Source organism: Struthio camelus, chromosome 2, assembly GCF_040807025.1.
Source record: "Struthio camelus isolate bStrCam1 chromosome 2, bStrCam1.hap1, whole genome shotgun sequence".
Classification (NCBI taxonomy): Eukaryota; Metazoa; Chordata; class Aves; order Struthioniformes; family Struthionidae; genus Struthio; species Struthio camelus.
Window position 1 is genome coordinate 34148056 of NC_090943.1, and position 20959 is coordinate 34169014.

A 20959-nucleotide genomic window follows, 5' to 3' on the forward strand; every position below is an offset into this window, starting at 1 on the left:
CTACCTTTGTGCCGGGGCGCAGCCAATCAGAGGGCGCGGCGGCGAGCCGCGGGCGCCGCTCACCTGCTGCGGCCGCGCCCGCGCGGCGGGGGGCGGGGTCGCTGGTGCTGCTGTTGCGGCCGCTGCGGCGCGGGTCCGCGGCGGTGACGGGGCGGCGGCGAGATGGTCTGCGGGGGCTTCGCCTGCTCCAAGAACTGCCTCTGCGCCCTCAACCTGCTCTACACGGTGCGTGGCCGCCGCCCCGCGCGCTGAGGCCAGGCCTGGCGGCGGCGGCGGCGGCGGCGGCGGCGGCGGGTGCTCTCGCCCTCCGCCGCGGCCGAGGCCGGCGGAGAGGCGGGCGCTGCCGCCCCGAGCCCTGGGGGGCGGGTGTGGGGCGGCGCGGGGGCCCGGCCGGCTCGGTCCGGTTCGGTCCGGTCGCGGTCTCCGTGTGGGGCGGAGGCGGGGGCTGCGCAGCGGCCACCGCTGCTGTTCGGCGCGCCGAGTGCTGACCGGCGCCGCGTCCCGCCGCTTCCTCCCCAAATCCTCCCCGGCGAGAGCAGGCGCTGCCCTCCCCGGCGGCAGCGCCGCGAGCCCCGCCGGCCGGGGACGCGGGGGAGGCCTCCCGCGGCGTTGGGTGGCCTTTTGCTGCGGGAGGCCGAGGCTGCCGCTGCCCGCGTTGTCTAGAAAGGTCCCTGAGCAAGCGAGGCGCGAGCGAGGAAGGCAGCATTGCGCTGCCGGTGCTCCTCTGCCGAAGTGCTCAGCCTGGTTTTGAAATAAGTGCTTTTCCGCTGAGTTAAGAAATACCATATTGGTCTGCTGTAGAGGTGTGTAAAAAAAAAAAAAAAATCTGTCTAGGTTGGTTAGGCTCATTCAGGAAACGCTTCGACTTTGGAGAGGGAGGGGGGTGAGTCGAAATGTTTGCCTACCCTAGCGACGTGGGTCGGCGAGGCTCCCAGTAGCTTTGTGAGTGACCTGCAGTTTTTCTCCTTGGAAGAGTTCAAGGAGTTGCAGAGCGTAGCACCTTCAGGCGGTGGGAACTCATGCAGGGCAAAAAAGGAGGAATATGTTTAACTGTAATAACCGACCTGCTGGGGAGCTTAAATTCTGAGGCAAATTATCTGCTCTTATTCCTTCCTTTGGGGAAGGTTAAGCGTTCATTTTCCATAGAGAACAATAAAATCTGCAGTTCTCATATGTTTTTTTTTCATTATGCATTTTAAAATGATACAGAAGTAGAAAGAAACGCAGCTACATATAATGGCTTCCTCTGACAGCACTTCTGGAGAGATAACGTGTCCTCCAATGGTTAACGTCAACAAACATTTGTTGGACAACTGTGTATGAGGATGACTTACAGCCAACTAAAATTGAGGTCACTCAGAGCTTGCAGGCAGTTGTATCAGTGCTTTTGTGAAAATACCGCCTGATCTTTCACTGAAAGTAAGTCAGGAGAACAAACAACTGTACCGCTGTTCATCAGAACAAACAACTCTAATAACCAGCAGTTATTAGAGACCTGATGGTAATCACCATGATGGAGCATAAATGGATGTGCCTGTGCTGAAGCTGAAATTGTGTTATTGTACTACTGTGAATATAAAGTGACCCTCATTTGCAACCCCCAAAGAAGAGTGGGGCAAGGAGAAGGAAAGACTGGAAGGAAGTAGGTAGATATCATCTAGTTTGGTATCTGTAGTTGGAAGTCTGCTTAGCATAGTCCCTTGCAAGGAAGGTAAATTGGATTGCCCCACTCAAATTTCTGTTTAAGTAACCTAGATGTAATGCAAGACTTTAAGGGAGAGGGGGAAAGAAAGTCTCCTGTGCAACAGGAGAGAGAGACAAATCTGGTTCTTTCCAGCATGATGCATGCAAAAAATCTCATTTTGATGTCATGTGGAAAACAGATTTTTTTCTTTTTTTTGAAGATACCACCACTTACTCCTGCAGTCAGATATTAACCAAATCGCAGGAGGCTGGTAGGTCTTGTGAAGATGCTTGTCCTCAGTGAGGGTGGATTGATCTTCAAGACCTCTGTAATTCTAGTTATAACATCTGTACTATATACCTATGACCTTAATCTTACTCGTATGCCTCTGTGGGTTAAATTTATTTTGTAGGTAGCACTTAGTATTTTATCTGACCTGTGCAGAACATATACTTCTATTGAAAAGGAGGAATAACATTATTATTATAGTAACTGGAGCAATCTAATTGTTGTATGTGGTGCCTATTAATGATAGGCAAAGTAAGGAGACTAGTGCTCTTGATTTCTGAGTTGCAGAAATAGCGTTTAGTAAACCTGGAGGAGTTGATCTTGCAAAATGTGTGGGCTTCTCCGTTCCTTGGTTAGTGAAAAAGTTGACACTACAAGACTTGGACTGGAACAGCACAATGGATTTAGGGGTTTATTTTTTCCAAAATATGGGGGGGGGGGGCAGGGGAAGAAAACCAGGGCAAGAACTTAGTTATCAGTACTTAAAAAACATTACTTTACAATAATAATTAGTAGGACAGCACTGGGAGAAGGAAGGGAAATAAGGTTAACTAGGCAACTTTTACTGAATGTTTTTTGTGCAAGTGTTGGAGTGTCTGTTTGTATCGTGTGCTTGGAATGAAATAACCCTGAGAAGTATATATTGAGGGTTATAGTTTGTGTTCTGGTTTTCTTTAAAACACTTTTAGAATATCTTAATTTTCAGAACATCAGAGTAGAGTGTCGGAACTTGGTTTTGATGCTGTCTTGTTTTAATTTGTACAGTAATAAACCAAGCAATAGTGTATGTGCTGGCAGTAATAAATCAGTTGCCGTTTAAAGCAAAAAAATCTGAAACCTACTAACCTCGTTACCTCCTCTTCTGATGGTACTTTGCTGATGACTTCTGGATTAAAGTCTTACGTGGAGGAACCACCTGTCTGCATACCCAAAGCTAGTATTAAAAATTCTTGTATTGGCACAATTTTGTCTTTACTCTTTCATATTTATTTTTTTCCTCTTGACTGGCAAACTGAGACAAACTAAATAAAATGACATCCACAAAACTTATTTAAATTGAAGGATGTAAATCTAACTTAAGTTATCTAATCTTCAAGGCATTGAGAACCCTAGATACCTGCTCCACCAGTATTTGCTCATATGAATCAGACAATGATTTTCTTAGGTGGACAGTGTTCCTCTCAGGGAAGTATTAATTAATCAGTCTGAGCAGCTAATATCTTACTTTGATCAGATTTTCAGAAAGGAAAGGGAAATGACTAAGTCCTAGTTAGTGATGAAAGACTGAAAGGGTAGCTGGGCCGTCAAGATTAAATGTGTGCATTAAAAAAAAAATTACTGGTAGTCAGTTCATTTTTATGATAGATGCTGTTTCTTTTTTCACTTGAACAGCCACTTAAACAGTTAACATTTGCGGCTGCAGGAATAACTGTGTATACAAATGTTTTGACTTTGTTTTGGTGAGTAGGCTTTCGCGTTTTCTCACACCTAGAGTGCCATTTTCATTTAAAGGAAAGTATATAGTATCTTTGTATCAATATTCCCATTAAATATGTGTACTTTTTTAATAGCACAGTTCACCACATAAGAGTGTCTGCGTATCCTTAAACACTGGAAAAATCCATATTAAAACAACTTACTGTTTATAGTACTTTGCTCTCTGAGCTTGCTTCTAGACTATCGTGTCCTGTTCTTTGTACCACTATTGAAAGCATTGCATTTTATGATCTTGAAAGTTTTTCTGTTGCTGCGTGTTGTTCTCCTGAGTGAAGTAATTATTGATAGTATAATTAGCACGTTCATATTATCTACCTTCTTTATCAAAATTACTTTCACTGCATTATGTAAATATGCAAAAATGAGGACAGAACTTTTCAGATTTGGGCCACAACTGTTTGTCCTAGTACGGTTTTTAATAATACTTGTGTTGCTTGCAACATGCTCATCCCTCTGTGGTGGGCACTCTCGCATCTTCCATGCCAGTCTGCCAACTCCATCTCTGTTCTGTCAGTTGGCATAAAGGAAACCTGATTTGAGAGGCAGTGTAAACATCTGGGTTTTCCTAGGTGATAGGGAATGTAGCTGTTGTCCATGTTTTCCAATAATTCCTGACTGCTGTAGTGGTCACATGGAGCCAGGTACCGGCAGACAGAGCTTGGAGAATCCCGGTTCCTGCCGCAAGGTGAAGGAAACTCTGGCAATTTCTTTCGTAGCGGTAGACCAACCTGTCATCTCTGAGTTCAGCTGCATTTTGACTTGTATGAGCCTGTTTCCAGCTATAAGAAGCAACTCATAAATAGCCTGCTGTCTGCTGTGTCGGGCAGTGTTCAGGCAGCCTTAGGGAGTGCAGTTGAGTAGTTCGAACTCCTCTTCCTACCTGGATGCTTAGCAGAAGTGGTAGGTTGTCCTCGAGCCTTTTCTGCCTTCCCCAAGGTCGTTTTGAAGGTGGCAGTATATCTGATCTTGATGTGTAAACAAAACAGTGGTATGGAAGCTCCTAAGTACATGGCAGGAAGCTTAATGTTGGTCATGTCAATCCGGTCTAGTTTTGCTTTGGAAAGTTTCTGTGTACACGCTTGAGAATACAGAACAGTGACTGCAGCAAAAATATAAGTGTATTTCAAGACTTTCTATCAGTATTTGGAAATGCACTCAGCTATGCTATAAGTCAGTTTGTAGACAAAATTATAGCAATTTCTGGTAGCAGGGCCTGAGTCTAGACATGGGGTGGTTCTGTAGGTCAATATAAGTGAATTTTGTGAGTATTCTTTTTATTGTCACTTTTTAACTTGTGCAGAGTGTATAGTCACATTTAGAGCTAGTAATGCAGACCATATTTAGTGAAAGAACTGTGGAATGATAAGGTACAGGAGATTATTTGGAGATTTAAGCCTTGCAGCTTAAATCATTAATTATGTTCTTTGTACTGATGCTTTCGTGTTGAAGAAGTGTGTGAGATCCGTTGGTCTTTCTGAAAACGTTACGCAGCTTCTTAACAAACAAACAAACAAACCCCAACTCACACCACAACATCCAGAGTGGTCCTGTTACACAGGAGAAAGCTTGCATTTTCAAAGACCAGGAAGTATAAACGTAAGTATAAATCTCTGTGTCATTTTAACAATCAAGTTTGTTATTTGGTGAAAAGCAATTTAATCTTAATCATTAGACAGTAACATGAAGTCTGAACTAGCCCATCAAATCAAAAGGAGAACTGGCTTTTGTGATAAGAGACAGGAATGCTGCCTTTCACGTAAATCGTTTGTTCCACATCATGTGTTCAAGGCTGTTCAGTAACCAGACTACTGATCATTCCTCATTTGAATAAGTCACTTAAAGGTGGAAGATTGTTTTCTGTTACAAATTCTTTGGAGGTATCCAGAGCTTTCATTATAGTTGCTTTACTTCAGTAAAACTGGAGGAGTACTGTAAGGAAACAAAGATGCATACAGGTTGTCTACCTTACAACCGTGATAGAAATCATTTTAGCTAGCTTTAAATCGCTGAAGATGCACAGCTGTATGCTGCCTGATGTCTTGGTGTGATGTTTTTAGATGATACACAGAGGATCAGAAGAACTGTCTTCCAGACTCTGTCTGTCTGCCAAGAAATGATTGGCCAAGTTGAGGGGGAGGGCAGTAGAAGTTTCTAACTTCAAAGTATATACCAATTGAGGTTTAAATTTTAAAGCTCCCTTAAAAGAAATGGAGTAGGAACTTATATGTGGAGGGAGGGGTTAGGGAGGATGTATTTCATCATGTGTGTAATCTGTCTGCTTTTAGTTCCTGTTCCATATCCGGCCTGACAGCTGTTCTGTAAATATTTCAATTTGCTGATACCAGTGTAAATGCTATTTAATATCTTTACCAGGAATGGTGAGAACATATTTCTTGAAATTTAAGTGCAGAAATGCAGTTTTTTGTAACTCTTTTTTTGATCTGAGACCGTAAGAAACTTTTGCGAACACTAACTTTGTGTATGTCTTTCTACCTAGGAGGCAGCCCAAACTAGGTGAAATACTGAAGAGTTGCTAACTAGTCAGAATAAGACTTGCTGGTGCCATGCCATTGAGGAAATGAGGAAAACTGATTCTGGAGATTGAATTGGTTCTCAGTAGTGTTTTCTAGTGAAATCACCCCTCTGTATCTTGGTTCTTTTTTGTAACGTATAGTAGAAGTTTGTGGAGAAATACAGAAGGAAGAAATAAGAGGATCAATACGTTTAGCCAAAACAGCAGGAGGGGAGATGAGCAACTTGAAGAATAAAAAAAAATAACAAATGAAGAAGAGGTTGTTGGGATGTTTTGGTTTTTTGTTTTTCTTTTTAGCTTTTAGATGAGTTAAAAATAGATTTATGCAGCAGTAAGGGAAGGAGGAGAGTACTATAAGGGCTAATGCTTTAGTCATGATAGCAATAAGTTAATTAGAAAACAGGACAAGCAAACTTGTAATCTTCTGTGACAAATTCTTCTTGTGTGTAAATTGTTTTTTTGGAAATATCTCTGAAGTTCAAGCATCTATCTTTAATATAATGGAAGTCAGTATTTAATATAAAGGAAGTGGAGTCTGATCCTTTATACTATTCTTGACCTTATGATGCCTAAAATCTTTCCCACAGAAGTTCACACGTTGCAATAATGCTTTGTCTTTTACCAATATACTTACTTTTCCTAGTACTTTTTTCAGACTCCATAGAAAGAGTCCTCAACCACATAGCAAAAGCTCCTTCCATAGTGAAAGCACTTAGGACTTTGGTTACCTAGAGGTCTGATCCAGTAAAGCATTTACTTAATTTCAAATTGATGAGTATATGTGTTGAATTATGCTAAGATTGTGTTTGTGTTTTTTAAATACGATTCTTAGAGTTTGTCTTGGTAAAGAAGGTAGACTATGTTAAGTGAGTGTTAAATTTAGAACATAAGCTGTTATATGTCCCCTCCACCTCTTCCCCCGAACTCTGTGTTTTTTTTCTGGTTTATGCACAGTATATACTTGTAGCACCTTTCTGTGAGGCAACTTGCTCTGTTTTGAGATCGTGATAAATTTTTCTGCTTGACTGCCTGCTTACTTGCTTTGTAAACAAGCCCTAAGTGAATGGGGTCTTTTAAATCACTTTTAAGAATAAGACTTGTATTTTGAAGCAGCGTAAGTACTTCTGAAGAATTGTTCATTACTCTTTTATTGAGAACCTTTTCTAATTAAGTGTTTTGTTGACATGAAGTTCGGGAGCTGGCTGTTTCATGAGCTGGATGATGGAGAAGGGTCGTTAATCAGTGCTAAATGTGGCCCTGATCCTTCTGATAAAATTTTCCATTTTTGATACGGACAGTGGCAAAGATACCACGGGGAGGGGGGGAGGAGGGAAAAGCTGGGGATGATGTGTGGGGTGTTGAATTTGCCTAAGTGTTGACTGGTAGGGGTTTCCAGGGCTTGCCTGGTTCAGCGTCTTGCGTGAACAAAGATTATGGCCAACACTAGATGGTCACCGGCTGTGGCTTTCTGTGCTCGAGTCTTCAAAACTTGTGAGAACAGAGCTGCCATCACCTCTTTGGGCAAGAAATGGACTCCTTTTTTGGGAGCCCACCTGTTTTGGCGCTGTACTGCCTTGAAGATGTTTTTTCTAATGTCCAATCTGAACCTCCCAAGCTGCTACGTGTGGCTGTTGCCCTCTTTTTTATTGTCAATCAATACTGAGAAGAGTTTGCTTCTGAGGTTTTTGTAATGCCCCTTCAACTTTATCTGATATTTAGATCACCCTTTTGGGGAGTCAGCCACTCCTTTATTTTTATTTCCATTTTTTTAGTGTCATCCACAAATTTTCTAGGGATGCATTCTGTCTAATCACACAGGTTATTGATGAAGAAACTGAATATTATTGGCCCCAGTATCAACCTCAGTGGTAGGCCTTATAAGTTACCAATTGGATGTTGAGCCATTGATTACTACCCTTTGAGCCCAGTGGTCCAGTCAGTTTTCAGTCTAACCGTCCATTTCTCTAGTTCATGCTTTTTGCAGCTTACTAGTGAGAATATTATAGGAAACAGGGTCAGTGCTAATACTAAGAACTGGACTGTGATTTGATCTATTTCTGCCAGATCATCAGGCAGCTATGGGGAACACTTGTAACTGAGGCTGGCCTTACATAGTAAATCTTTAGGTAAAATGGAGTTTCCTTTTGTAATTCTGTCTTCCAAGGATAATACTGTTATCTTTTGGTTTCAGTAAAATAGTTTAGAAGTTCTACTGAGAAACCTTTTTCTTTTTTTAACAGAAATATGTGACTTTTTTATTAGTAAATAAAACTTATGGCTTTAGAAAGTACATATTACCCATTTAAAAGGGGTTAGGGTCACTAATTGGTTTTCTTTCAAGCACGTTTTACTTCAGAGTCTTAGCAGCTCCACTTTGAAGTATTGCATCTAAATTCTTTTGTTTCAAAACCTGAATAAGCATCGCTTGCTAGTAGTTTCTAGTGGCCCAATAGTTGCTAAAGCTACGAGCCTTGTTTTACAGACTTAAAAAAAACTTTTTCCAAAACAGTTTAAATTTATTTTTTCCCATTCACAGTAGTGTGAGTTTATTAGTTTTTCACATTATGGCTCTGTAAAACTAGATATCTAGTTTTATTGCTTAACAGAATGAACAATAAGAGGGGGAAAAAAAGTAATCAGTTATTTCTGGGGCAGGGTGGGCAGGGGGAGAGGTGAGGCAAAAGAGCTGACGTCTGTTTAGCTTGTGAGGCAGGGAGTCCGTTTCTTGAAGGTCTGCGTTTGAGCCATTAATTAGTTCTACAACCTGGATCTGTCAGCAGGAAAGCTATTGCATTGTTCATGTGAGATGTTTCCTATACAAGCACCTGTTAACCTGGTAATAAGAGTCCAGAGGAAGTGATTCTGATTGTCCAATCTAAAATTGGAAATGAAGTCACAGCAATGAATTCAGCTTTCCTTCCATACGCAGAGGAGACAGGAGTTTAATCCTCCATCTATTTCTAGAATGGTTTATAAAACCACTGTCGTCTCCTCAGCTTTAAAACAGAGGGTTGATTTTCCTACAGAGAATATATTTTCACGATTTTTAAGTGGCCAAAATCAGAGTAGCCAATAGTTACTTTGATCCAAGTTGCGCATCTGGCTGAGGGAATGAAGTGTTTCTACACAGCTTGCCAATGAGAGCCCAGTAACACAGACCTGTGATTATACTGAACCTCCAGACATTTTAAGGAATTAGACAATGGACAACTTTCTAATTTAAAAGAGAAAGCAGTCTCGGTACTGTGGAGGACAAGCCTGAAAATATGAACCCAGTTGGCTCTCTGACTAGAAAGTGCTGAAAAGAGAATCTGAGCTATTCAATTCTTTTTAAAGAATTCTTTTAAAAGTGTATCTTAATTATAAACTAGTCATAATTTTTTTTTTTTTAAGCTGGGCAGCAGCTGATTCTTGAACATTTGGAGTTCAACAGCAGGCTTAAAAGCTAAAGAGGCTTCTTTTCCACTTGAAAAAAATAGCTGTTCTAGAGTTGACACGTCATTTTTTCTGCCAGAAAGACTTTTTGGGCCAGCAGGGGAGCATGGTAATCACTTTTAGTGTCTTCCACATTAATTTTCTGTACGTATCCTGAAAATAATGGAAGCTGAGATGATTAACAGCAGCAAAAAAGTAAATGGTACACTGCAACTCACACAACACATTTATCTAATGGATGGTTTAGGCATAGATTTTATTTAGGTTTCCTGTTTTGCTTCTGATCAGTTCTTATCTGAACAGTAAAACACATCTCATAAGAAGGCAGAAACAATTGGGTGAAATAAATGAGCAAAGATTTGAACAAACATAGTTTTGGTATGCTGGAGGCTGATTGAAAATGAATACTTGCAGTCATAGCTAAGCCTGGAGAAAGAAGCATTGATGAAAGTGATTAGGGGCAAGGTTTGTTCTGCTTTTCTTTGAAATTAATTGAAATATGACATAATATTTGAGATCTCATGAGAGAAACATGATATATCTTGATATTTTCAAGAATTGTATAGTACCTGTGTGTAGTCAGTGCTCTGAAGCTGATGCAGATACGGGACATTAGCCTGCAATGTCTGGTTGGAAAGCGGGCTGTGAGATTTTTTTTGTTGTTCTCTTCTGACACTTGAACGGTAAAATAAATCTCCTCAGTGGTTTGAGACAATGAAACAAAGTGAATGGGCAAGGATCAGAACAAGTAGACCTTGCACTTAACTGTCTGATTAGTAAAGCTAATTTTTAACTTAATAACATTGAGAGGTTTATAGCCTCATGCAGCTTACATTCAGAAAATCTGCCTGTGGCAGATCCAAGGGTTTTTATTCTGTCTCGCTCCCCCTGCCCTCCCTCAGATTCATGACAGCTTGGACAGATGTTTCGGTCATAACAAAACTTGGTGATTGAGGGTTTATGTTTTAGAGGAACAAAGACTAATATGATTTAATCTTAGAACTCTTCCAATACTGAACAATTCCTTCAAATTTTATGTTGTTCTGTTGTCTGCTCACATGCTGAGAGGTGTAGATGTGGCAAGCATCCTCCTTTTTTCCTTGCAGACTCCTTTAGAATTTCTCCTTTGGATTACTGGATTTTATAAGCTTTTTTTTTGGTGTATGTTCCTGTGTAAACAAAGGAGAAAAACACCCACTGTGTTATATGATCTTGATGAGCATCACTGCTTGTTTTAGTGGCTTTCCTGATGTCACTCGAGACTTCCATATTTCAAAAACAGCATTATATGGGTCAGGCTTCTAAAAAGTCATTTAGTTGAAAAAGATACACAGACATGTTTGGTACTTAAAGACAAGAGAAACTCCCTGCTCCAAGGCAAATGTACTGAAATGAAGGGTGAGCTGGAAATATCCTCTGTTGCTGCTTACTTGTGAGGTATATTTTTGTGAGCAGGTATAAGTGCTCGGTCTGTATTTGTTACTGATTAAAGCCAAGTATTTGGACTAGGCCAAACACTTACAGTTTTTTTTATAATGACATAAACTTTGGGGGGGGTGTGGTGTTTTTTTTTTTTTGGGGGGCGAGGTCAAGATTTTGGAAAGTTAAAACTTCCATATTGAATTAATGGTATTTAACAGTGTATGCAATTGGTGGTATGTTACACATAGGTCTAAGTCCTTTTTTTCAGATGAGCGTTGTGCATCTTCTGTCTAGGAGATCTGGGTTGGTATTGTATGCTTCTTCCCTCCTGTTGTATCTCATTACAGATTTCCCTGCAGCTTTCCATGATGGATTTTTGTTTTGTTTTGTTTTTGGTGTGGAAACAGGAAAGGCTGGAACTTCCTGCCCATATAAGCAGTGAATTCCAGTAAACTAACTGGGACAGTTTCTGCTTGCCTTCCCTGAATACCATCTTAAAAGGAAGGAAATACATGAGTGGTTTGAGTATTGAAATAGTGTTGACTTCATAGTAGAGCTATTTTCCTGAGATACAGATCTGAGATGTGTTTTTGTGTGACCTTGTTAACAGTTGTGTCATAACATCAGTTACGCAGAAGCTTCTCCAATGGATTAACACATTTGTATTTGTGATTAGAATAAGTTTTGGCAAAGCACGCTTTCTTCATGTGTTCAGAGCTGTGGAGCTATATATCCTGTTTTCTTTAAATATGCTATCGGCATTTCAGAACACATTTAGAATTTTCATTCTTCTTCTGTTTTGTGAGTTAAAACTGATGATTTTAGCTTATTTGTCATTTTGGTTACAATCCACACTTGTATTTCTGGGCCTGAATAGAGACTCTGAATTGAACATGCCTGGGGTTGAAGATAATTTTGAGTTAGAACAGCCCCACATTAACGGTGGGCCTTTAAATATCTGGAACTAGAGTCATCTCTAGGATGAAGCGGAGGGTTGGTTTGTGGGTTGTTCTTCTCTTTGAACTGGAAAGAAGTATTATATCTTTCTAACAATGACTTTAATGCAAAGAGTGTAGCTGTATGTAAGCTGATTCTGTCTTTTAATATTCAAACTAACTTTTTCTTTTTTCTTCCCTCTAGCTGGTAAGCCTGCTGCTGATTGGAATCGCAGCATGGGGTATAGGCTTTGGCCTCATATCTAGTTTCAGAGTCGTTGGAGTAGCAATTGCAGTAGGAATTTTTCTCTTCCTAATCGCCTTAGTTGGACTGATTGGGGCAGTGAAACATCATCAAGTATTGCTATTCTTTGTATCCTTTTGATGTATTACTTGGATTGCAACTTCTTTCAAGTCGCCTAAATAACTTGCTGTATGGACTGAGACTGTTCTGCTAGATGCTTCAGAAATGGAACAGAAATTCACAGTCTATTTTGATCAAGTGCAGTCTAAACCTCCTTTCTAGCTAATTGTATTCTGCTTTCCTTTTGTCTCCATTGTTTTCACTCTGAAGACACAATTACTAACCCCTTCTTTTAAAAATTATAAAATGTTAATTTTGCTGAGAGCTGTTTATGGTGGATCGCTAAGTCATAGGTGCTTCTTCCTGCATGCTTGTTCCTATACCATTTTACAAGCTAGACATTTACAAGCTGTTGATGTTTCACAGTAGAGGAAGATGATGCTTCCAGGCAGTGAGCTGGTGACAGCTGGCAGAGAAATGCATCGCTACCAGTACATGTTGCCAAAAAGCACTTTCTTTTCATACCTAGCCCTCATTTGTGATGCCGGATTAGACACGAGCACAGGCCTTCGCCGTGTGCTTTGCTGCCCCTTTATGCTCACTGACACTGCGTAAGCAGTCTGTGGTGCTGCCTTGCATAACAAAATTGCTCTGTTTGGATGAGAGAACAGATTCATCAGATGAAATTCTTATTTTTCTGGTTGCAGTCTCCTGATAAGTAGTGTGACAAAGTGACTTGACAAATAATATAATCGCTTAAGTTTATATCCAGCCTCGGGAAAGAGCAGCCAAGGTGCAAATCTAGCGCCTGACTTTCAAAACTTAATCTTCAGTATCAACATTTATTGTCTTTTTTTGTTTTGTACTGTTTTTAGATGCATCAGTCCAAAAGTGTATGAGGTGGTTTCTTCCAGAGGCAACTCTCCTATTTTTCCTAACCTAGTTCAAAGTACCTTTTCTAACTAGAAACCCTCAGGAGGAGGGAGGGGGGGACTATGAATATGGAGTACCCAGAAAAGAAATGAGTACTACCTCATTTGGGTAAAGTACCTTAAAGTGACAACATCTGTCCCCAGAGTTAAGGGATTTAGCTGTGGGTTTTTCTCTCTCAAAAACAAGGCTGTCTTTGAGGGAGACTGGAGAGACATCTTTTGCAAATGCTGCCACGTACTTACTTCCAGTGATCCCTTATTTCTCCTATCTAAAGAATGCATGGCAGATACTGAATGCAAGGTATATTGGGAGGCAATTTTTCCAGTGAGCAGACTCTGTCAATTCATGTTTTTACAGCTAATAACATTAACATATGAAACGGACTGGCTATCTTCTGTGTCATGTGGCATACTGCGACAAAGTTGTTGGCCTTCGCTCAGAGATAGTAAGAGATTTGCCAGTCTGCCTGTATGATTCGAACTGCAAAACTGTGAAATCTTTGCTTCTTTATCAATCTGGAAATAGGTTAGGAAAGATGCACAAAAGAGCTCCAGAAAATCACTTACTGTAAGGTGACCGTTTACAGTGAACTGCCTTCTAACTGTTTTGCTGCCGGAGACATGAATCTTATGTCTTAGACTTGCCTACAAAAATGCAGAAAAAAACCTGTGGGGCTTCTGTGCAGCAGAGTGTTTTATCGTATCCTTCCTCAGGCCTCTGAAAGCCTGCTGGAACAGCAGCTGCTGCGTATTGTGTTCAGTTCTTTTTATCTTTCAGTTGAGTTCAGCTCTTTTCTCAAATGTGTACAGGCGTGAGGTAACGCTAATCAAAGGTATGTACCAGAGAGGTGGTGCCTGAGGTGGATTTATCCTGCAGAGCATGTTATTCTGTGTGCATGGTTTCAGCTCTGCAGACACTGATAGTTCAGACCAGGTTGTATGTTTCCAGAAGTTCAAAAGAACAACTAGCGGAATGGAACACACACAGAACATGATTTTAAATAAAATTTAGTTACCTTTAAGTCATTTTCTTGTCCGTGTCTTGAATAACAGCTTGGGCAAGCAGAAGAGTGAATTTCATTGTAAAGAAAGAATTTCTGGTCTCTCGGTAAGGTACAACAAAAATTCTAATAAAGGACTATGCAGCTGCAGGAAATCTGAAACTCGGAACTGTACAGTTGAGAAATTCCTGCTTCCTGCTGTCCCCTTAAATCCAGTGCCTGCTACATGTTCAAGTTCTTTGAGGACTGAAGGATATGAATTAAAACTTAATGTATTACAAGCAGGTAGTTCTGCATGTAAAAGAACTAGGAAAAGATAATTTCCTACTGAATTGTGCTTCTTTTATTATGTCCCTGTTCATGTCTTCTTGCCAGGCAAAGAACACGTAACCCAGAAATACAAGGTATGCGTATGATTAGCCAGAAAGAGATAATACGTGGTGGTTTGCTGCTGGGGAGAATGAGTTACCTTTTCCGTATCCACCTGTTGTTATCCAATTAAGTAAGGAATGCCATTAGGCATAGATGTTGTATGAGCAAAATTAGTTTGAGAGTATACCCTTAACTACCACTTCCAGTACATGATTATTCTTTTGCTCGTCTTTATCGTCCAGTTTTCTGTCTCCTGTGCCTGTTTGGCACTAAACAAGGAACAACAGGTAAGAAATGTTTCTTGACTTTTCAATTAGTCTAGACTACTCTATTATATAAAAAATATAGAAAAACAAATTTTCTCTTTGTCTTCCACAAAATATATTTTACAAATCTTATTTCAGTGAAGAGTAGAACTCTTTAAACAGAAGTTCATCATCTTCCTTTTAAATACAAACTAGACTGCAGGCAGTGCTGGGTGTCGGGTTTTTTTTTTGGTGTGGAATTTTTTTTTTCTTCTCATGTCTAGGTTTATGGTCACAAGTGTAGCAGCGTGATACTTTGACTTTGTCATGTGTTCAGAAATTCCAGATAAGCTGATGAAATCTACAGTAATCATAATGTAAAGGTGATAAAGCCATTGGCTTGTTCTTGTGTAACTGAAAAGGTGATGACTGCATTAGGTACAGAGGTGACCAATAAGTGTGAAAGTAAAGCCATGAGGTATGGTAAATAATTTTTACTGCACTAGAAGTAGGCAAGGAGATAGTGACTAAATTATTAGCTTGCTACAGGTAAGCCCACGTTTCATTTTAAATCTGAGCAGCACCAGTTACATTAGTCAGGTGTTCCATTATTAGTGCTATTGCTGAGTTTAGGAAAAAGAACAGAAGAAAATGAATTGTGATCGTAAACCGTACTGAGCGATGATATTTCACAAACTATTGAAGTTGTCTGAATGTGAAGGTCAGACTTTAGTATGTTATCCTGTTAGACTTGGGGATCCCACGATTTTAGTTGTGAAATGCTACTTAATTGGTGGAACAAGGCTAGGATCAGTGCAACAGTATCTGTGATGTGGTGTCTTTTCCCTGAAGGGGAACAAACAAATGAATCTCTGTTTGGGCTATGCTTTGGGAACCCTTGGCTTTGATTCTCCTTACCAAGGTAGAGAGAAGGGAATCATCAACTTTACCTAGTATATTGGTCTCCAGTGAAGTGCAAGAACAGTTCTATTAATTTAATGCTTATGTGCTTATGTCTCCTAGAGTCAGCTTCTAGAGGTTGGATGGAATAACACAAACAGTGCAAGAACAGATATTGAGAGAAATCTGAATTGTTGTGGATTCAGAACCTTTAATCCAAATGAAACCTGCTTGTCTGTAAGTTGTTCAAAGGGTGAAATGCTTGCAACTTTCTCTCATTGTGTACAAAAATGTACAACTATTTTCATATTTTCATAGAAGGCTGAGGTTTTTAACAAACGTACAAGTTAGTTTTTACAATGTTAGTTTTTACTAAGCTCCCTACTTAATTTCTTGGAGACCTAAAGATGGAGTATTCTGTAAAGGTAAGGTTTCATTGTGGTTTGTATGTGTGTTTGTTTTTTGTAGACTTTTAAAACTGAGAGTTTTGTCCATGGTTGGCAGTCTTTAGTAGAGCTAACTGGTTGCTTTCAGCCAGTAAAGTGTGTCAGAAAATAGAGTACAAGTAATCAGCTGTAACATCCGTGTTACAGGATTGCTTTAGAAGTCACCAGTGTCGACCATGTTTACTGGTAATCGAAGAATATTCCGGAATGGTGCTGAGATTTGTTGGAGGTATAGGACTCTTCTTCAGTTTCACAGAGGTGAGTGAGTAGGTTAGAAAATGGAGGACTTTTTTCCTCTTTAATTGCTTCACAGAACAAAGCCTTAAATTTTAGGGGTTTTGTTACAAGTACTTCCACTATTGTATCAAGAGTCAAATAACTAATTAGATAAATTTTTTTCAACCTATCAATTTGCTTAAGTTTGCCAAGAGGAGGGCTTATCTTTTTCAACATTGGGAGTTTTCACAAACTTCTGTTATTTAGATTACAAACGGCAACTAATTACCACATTTAAAAGTGATGCTGTAAACTTGCTCAAGTTTCCCAGAAATTTAGCTGTTTGACTTTACCATTCTCCTAAAATAATAAAGGAATGCTACTGATTTTAGCATGTTCTTCTGCTTTCCCCCTGTTACTTCGCACACATTTCTGCTTTTTTTTATTTTTTATTATTTGTTGATGCTTCCCACAGTGCAAAGATACAGCTTTGTGGTGAATGGAGCATTGAAAGAGCTGTGCTATGAACTGTATTTTAAGCATTAGGTTAAAAAGATATTTTTAACTCTTTGCTTTAGTACACAGATGGTACATAAACTTATTTATCCATCAGTGAATGAAAATCCTCATAGCAAGTCTTTCATAGTTCCACAACAGAGCATGTGAAAATGTTCCTCATGCCGCTTAATGCGATTTGCAGAAGGTTCATGGGCATTACAGCAGCAAGAGCTATACAGCAGAATTACTCTGACTCCTGTCCTGATTTCTTTAGTAAAAATGTGAAGCAGTTGGGGAGAGGAGGAGGGAAGACTTGAAAATGTATTGGAAAAATAGCCTCATATTAAAATGGTAGATGTAAAAGGAAACAATTTGGAGGATATTATTTTATTTACTGTTGCAGTAAAAACATATTTTTTTGAATATCTATTCTTTTGAGGGGAAGGAAAAAAAAAGAATAATTTTACAATAGACATTCCATGCTAAATATTTTACTTCACATTGTGGGAACAGCATTGGCATGTTCTTGTTTTTCTGTCCATTGCTAGACACAAATTTTTTCTGATGAGGGGCGTTTCTTTTTCTAATGGTTCAGAAATCTCATGGGTGCGATTTTAACAGTAGTCAGGTATCCTAAACTTGTTGACTGGAAATTCATTATCAAGGTTTTATGATTAAAACTAAATTCTGTAGAACTGTTGGAAGTTGGGGTGGTGACACTCTGCCTAATAATGTTCTTTGCCCTTTGCTTTCAGATTTTGGGAGTCTGGCTGACGTACAGATACAGGAACCAAAAGGATCCCCGTGCAAATCCTAGTGCATTTCTTTGATAAGTTTATAAAGGACTGAATCTTCTCCCTGTGCCCTTTACTTCAGAATATCAAATCTCCATAGTTTGGCATTTCTCCATAACAGGGAATCTCCATGTGCCCAGAGGAAAACTTTCTTTCCAAAGAAGTTCATAGTTGTCATCTTTAGTTTCCCATTGTTTCCTTTCTAAGAATCTCTGTCCTAAAGTTGATTAGTGTATTCAGTAGCTGGACAGAATCAGAATGCTGCTCAGAGCTGGTTAAATAACTTTGTTAATACTTCAACAATTGATGTGGTGAACTGTATTCAGTCAGTTTTATAGCACTACTTGCTGCTTTGGTGTGTAAAAAGCCAAAAGTATTTCCTGCTATATTCATTGATTACAGAAAATTCACACGACTTCTCATTAAAATGATAAAAACCTATGTTGGGTGCTTGGAGCTTATGAGTTGGTTAGCCATTAGGATGAATTATAGTAGACTTATTTTTATGTCTTAATAATGGTCTCCTGATTTCCTTTTAGGGTAAAAATAGAAAAATAATAGCGGAAGATGTTATTTTCTGTACCGCACATAAGTGCGTATTAATGGACTATTGTAGTCTTCTCCATTCCTCACCCCTCTTCCCTGTTTGTTTTGGGTTTCTGGTAGCTTTAGAATTCCTTTAAGAGAGTAAAAATACTTTTTTATTTTTAATGGGTATCCTTCACTAAAGAGGAGAAGGAATGAAGAAAACCAAGAAAATGTAATCTGCAGCTGAGTAACTTGAAACTTGTCTTTAGGAAGTGAATGAAATCTGGTATATGCACAACATCAGACTCAATCATCAGTGGTCTGTCTTCTTGTTAATGTAAGAAACTTGACTTGATGTCTGGAAAGTTGTTGTACAACTATTTTTACAGATGGTGTAAAATTGTTGTGATAAGTTAGCAGTATATATTCCTCCGTCATCCAGCTGAAAGACTTGATTTGATGAGAGATTGCATAGTGTTTAAAAAAAATAATTATGTTTTCAGTAGTTTGTTTAAAAAAAAATTAAAAAGTTGAAATTGTTTTGCAGTATTCTTGTAGCGTCTGAGCTGAAGGAAAGCGTGGTCCAACCTGTGATACAAGTGATGCGGTAAGGTGGAAGATTGGACATCTTGACACTAGAGGTGCACAATGCTCTGGTTGTTTTTAATCACACTGAATTGCAGATCTGTACTGCATCTTTTCTTCATTAAGTACCTACTTCTGGTATGGTAAGCAGCTGCTGTAGCCTGAAAGGCAACTCTGAAGGAGGTGCAGCAAGAAAAGAGGAAAAGTATTAAGGCCGTCTGCTAAGGAGCACTACAGCTCAGTGAAGTGGAAAGGCAGACTCCTTTGGAGGTAGAAAGTGCAAATGGAAGTGGGTTCTCATAGGGTTTCCCTTTACTAGGGAGATACCCTCTTTCTTTTGCAGAGGAGACAAAAAAGTTTAAATAATGGTCCATCAGAACACTTCTGGACTTGCATGTGCACAGTGCTCCCAAAGAAGAAATTGCCTTGGGGAATCAAAGGGACGAGCTGACCCTAAACGCAGAGAGCGATGTGAAGAGCTTGGTAAGAACAGCTTCTCAGTGAGTGGCAAGCTCTTACCATTTCTTCAGTATCTACTATCAGCGCCATCTCCTGGTGTTTACTCTGAGTTACTGTGCTTCATATGTCTAGAAATGTGGATGTTTGTATTTCAAGCAAATACGTCTACACTTAGAGTAAGACTGCACTCCTATACTAAAAGGAACGGGACTAAGAGCCTTCAGGTTATTCCTAGCATTATGTAAATGTAGGCAGCTGCTTTTAGAGTGCTGTCCTGTTTACGCAAGTAACCAGTCATTCTTGATATGTGTCAAGATGATGATGGTCATCTCATGGTGGTTTATAGCAACAGTTAATTTTCCTAGTCTAGATCGGCTCTGCATTTTGTACATAAATATAATGAATGGAAGAGGAGGCTTATGAAGAGGATGTATGAAGGTTAAAATAATATCATGTGGCTGCTACAATTCTAACTTTTTTTTCCCCTAATTGTTTTTAGCACTTGGTTTTGGGTGGTTCTTAGTTTCGTAACTGTGATTGGTGATCTTGGAGTGTGAACGGATTACTGAGAAAATACTGAAACTGTTACTGCTTTAAAAACTGTTGTGTCTCAGAACTCTTATTGTGAGTTTGTTCTAGTTTTCAAGAGACAGATCTGTGGATCTGGTGGTTGCATTAAACTTTTTCTAACCTATTAATAGTTTCAGCCTCTTTGAATTTATGACTGAAAAAAAAGACTTGAAATCCACTTCAGAGATATTCTTTCAGAAACTAATTCCTAAGGGAGCAATAAAACACATTTATCTTGACTCCATTTATTTGGGATTAAAGGGAGTAGCTTCTGTCATGAGAGGTCTGATTTGCGTGTCAGTATACAAGAAGGGTACTGTTCTGATATGTGTTAAAGTAGAGCATTGTTTTAATACCTGTTCTTGGGGGTTTTGGTTTTTTCATTTGCGTTGTGCATTTCTTTGTCTTTTCTTTTGCAAAAATAGTTTTGGTCATATAGAGACTTTGGCTTCTAGAGAGGCGTTATATTTATTTTATATCCAAATGTTTGAGAATTGGACTTAATTGTAACTGAGTTTTCTAGAAATTATTTACAGCAGCAGAATATCAGAACGGTAAAGCAGTTTAACTTGGAATGTTCTAAATGCTTACATCGCATGCCTTTTGACATTAACTAATGTTGAAATGCTTTCTTAAAGTCGATTGCTCTTGAAACTATAGAAACCTGTATTGACTTCCTTCAAGATATATACACATTTTTATCACACTAAAAATAACTGGCTATAAAACACAAAACGTAATTCCTCTGCATCTGTGCTTAAAAAAATAAAAAATCAGCCTTGATTTTTAACTAACATGCTGTTACCATTGAGCAGCATGTTGCGCCTTTCACATGAATATAGCAATCTATTATAAAAAGAAATAGCTTGCATATGTTAAATCTATCTTTGTGAAGATGTACTTTGCAATCTATAGCTGGTAAGTGAAGAGGAATATGCTGGTGTTATTAGGTTGCACTATTATTATTTTTAGGTCTAGTTATCTAAAGATTGAAGTGTAATAGAATTCCTGAAACTCCGTCCATTTTGTGCTCTTCAAGTTACTGAGCATACTTACTTCAGAAATGCCTTCCCAGGTTTTCCAAAGAAATGAAAAGGTGTGTGCGGTTGTTTTTGTTGTGTGGGTCCTTGTTTTTTTTTTTTTTTTTTCCCCTCCTTTTCTTATTACTCAGCTTGGCTTGATGCCTCTATAAACCTAAATGATCAGTATTTGGAAGAGGGGAGGAGGAGAACAGAATTAACTTGACCAACTATATATTAATATCTCTTGAAGATTTGGCTAAGGTGAAAAGCAGACTGCTGAAACATAGCACTCA

The 20959-nt window shown here is 39.3% G+C and overlaps 1 protein-coding gene across 2 annotated transcripts; it reads left to right on the plus strand.

The window, feature by feature from the left end:
* The first annotated feature begins 2 nt into the window (after positions 1-2).
* Positions 3-19768, plus strand: TSPAN13 (tetraspanin 13). Of its 2 annotated transcripts, none has more exons than XM_068935030.1 (6): positions 3-225; positions 12000-12167; positions 14610-14690; positions 15672-15785; positions 16142-16252; positions 17464-19768. In XM_068935030.1, the coding sequence occupies exons 1-6, from the start codon at positions 163-165 to the stop codon at positions 17536-17538; spliced, it is 612 nt and encodes a 203-aa protein (XP_068791131.1). In that variant the 5' UTR covers positions 3-162; the 3' UTR covers positions 17539-19768. The 2 variants fall into 2 exon arrangements, with proteins under 2 accessions (XP_068791131.1, XP_068791132.1); XM_068935031.1 differs by lacking the exon at positions 3-225 and adding an exon at positions 5785-5847.
* The last annotated feature ends 1191 nt before the right edge of the window (positions 19769-20959 follow it).

Bases quoted from the DNA above. Each gene is read 5' to 3' on its own strand.
- TSPAN13 (XM_068935030.1), top strand. From the start codon at position 163: ATGGTCTGCGGGGGCTTCGCCTGCTCCAAGAACTGCCTCTGCGCCCTC. The intron at 14,691-15,671 runs GTAAGAAATGTT...TATGTCTCCTAG, and splicing joins CACTAAACAAGGAACAACAG to AGTCAGCTTCTAGAGGTTGG. The intron at 16,253-17,463 runs GTGAGTGAGTAG...CTTTGCTTTCAG, and splicing joins TCTTCTTCAGTTTCACAGAG to ATTTTGGGAGTCTGGCTGAC.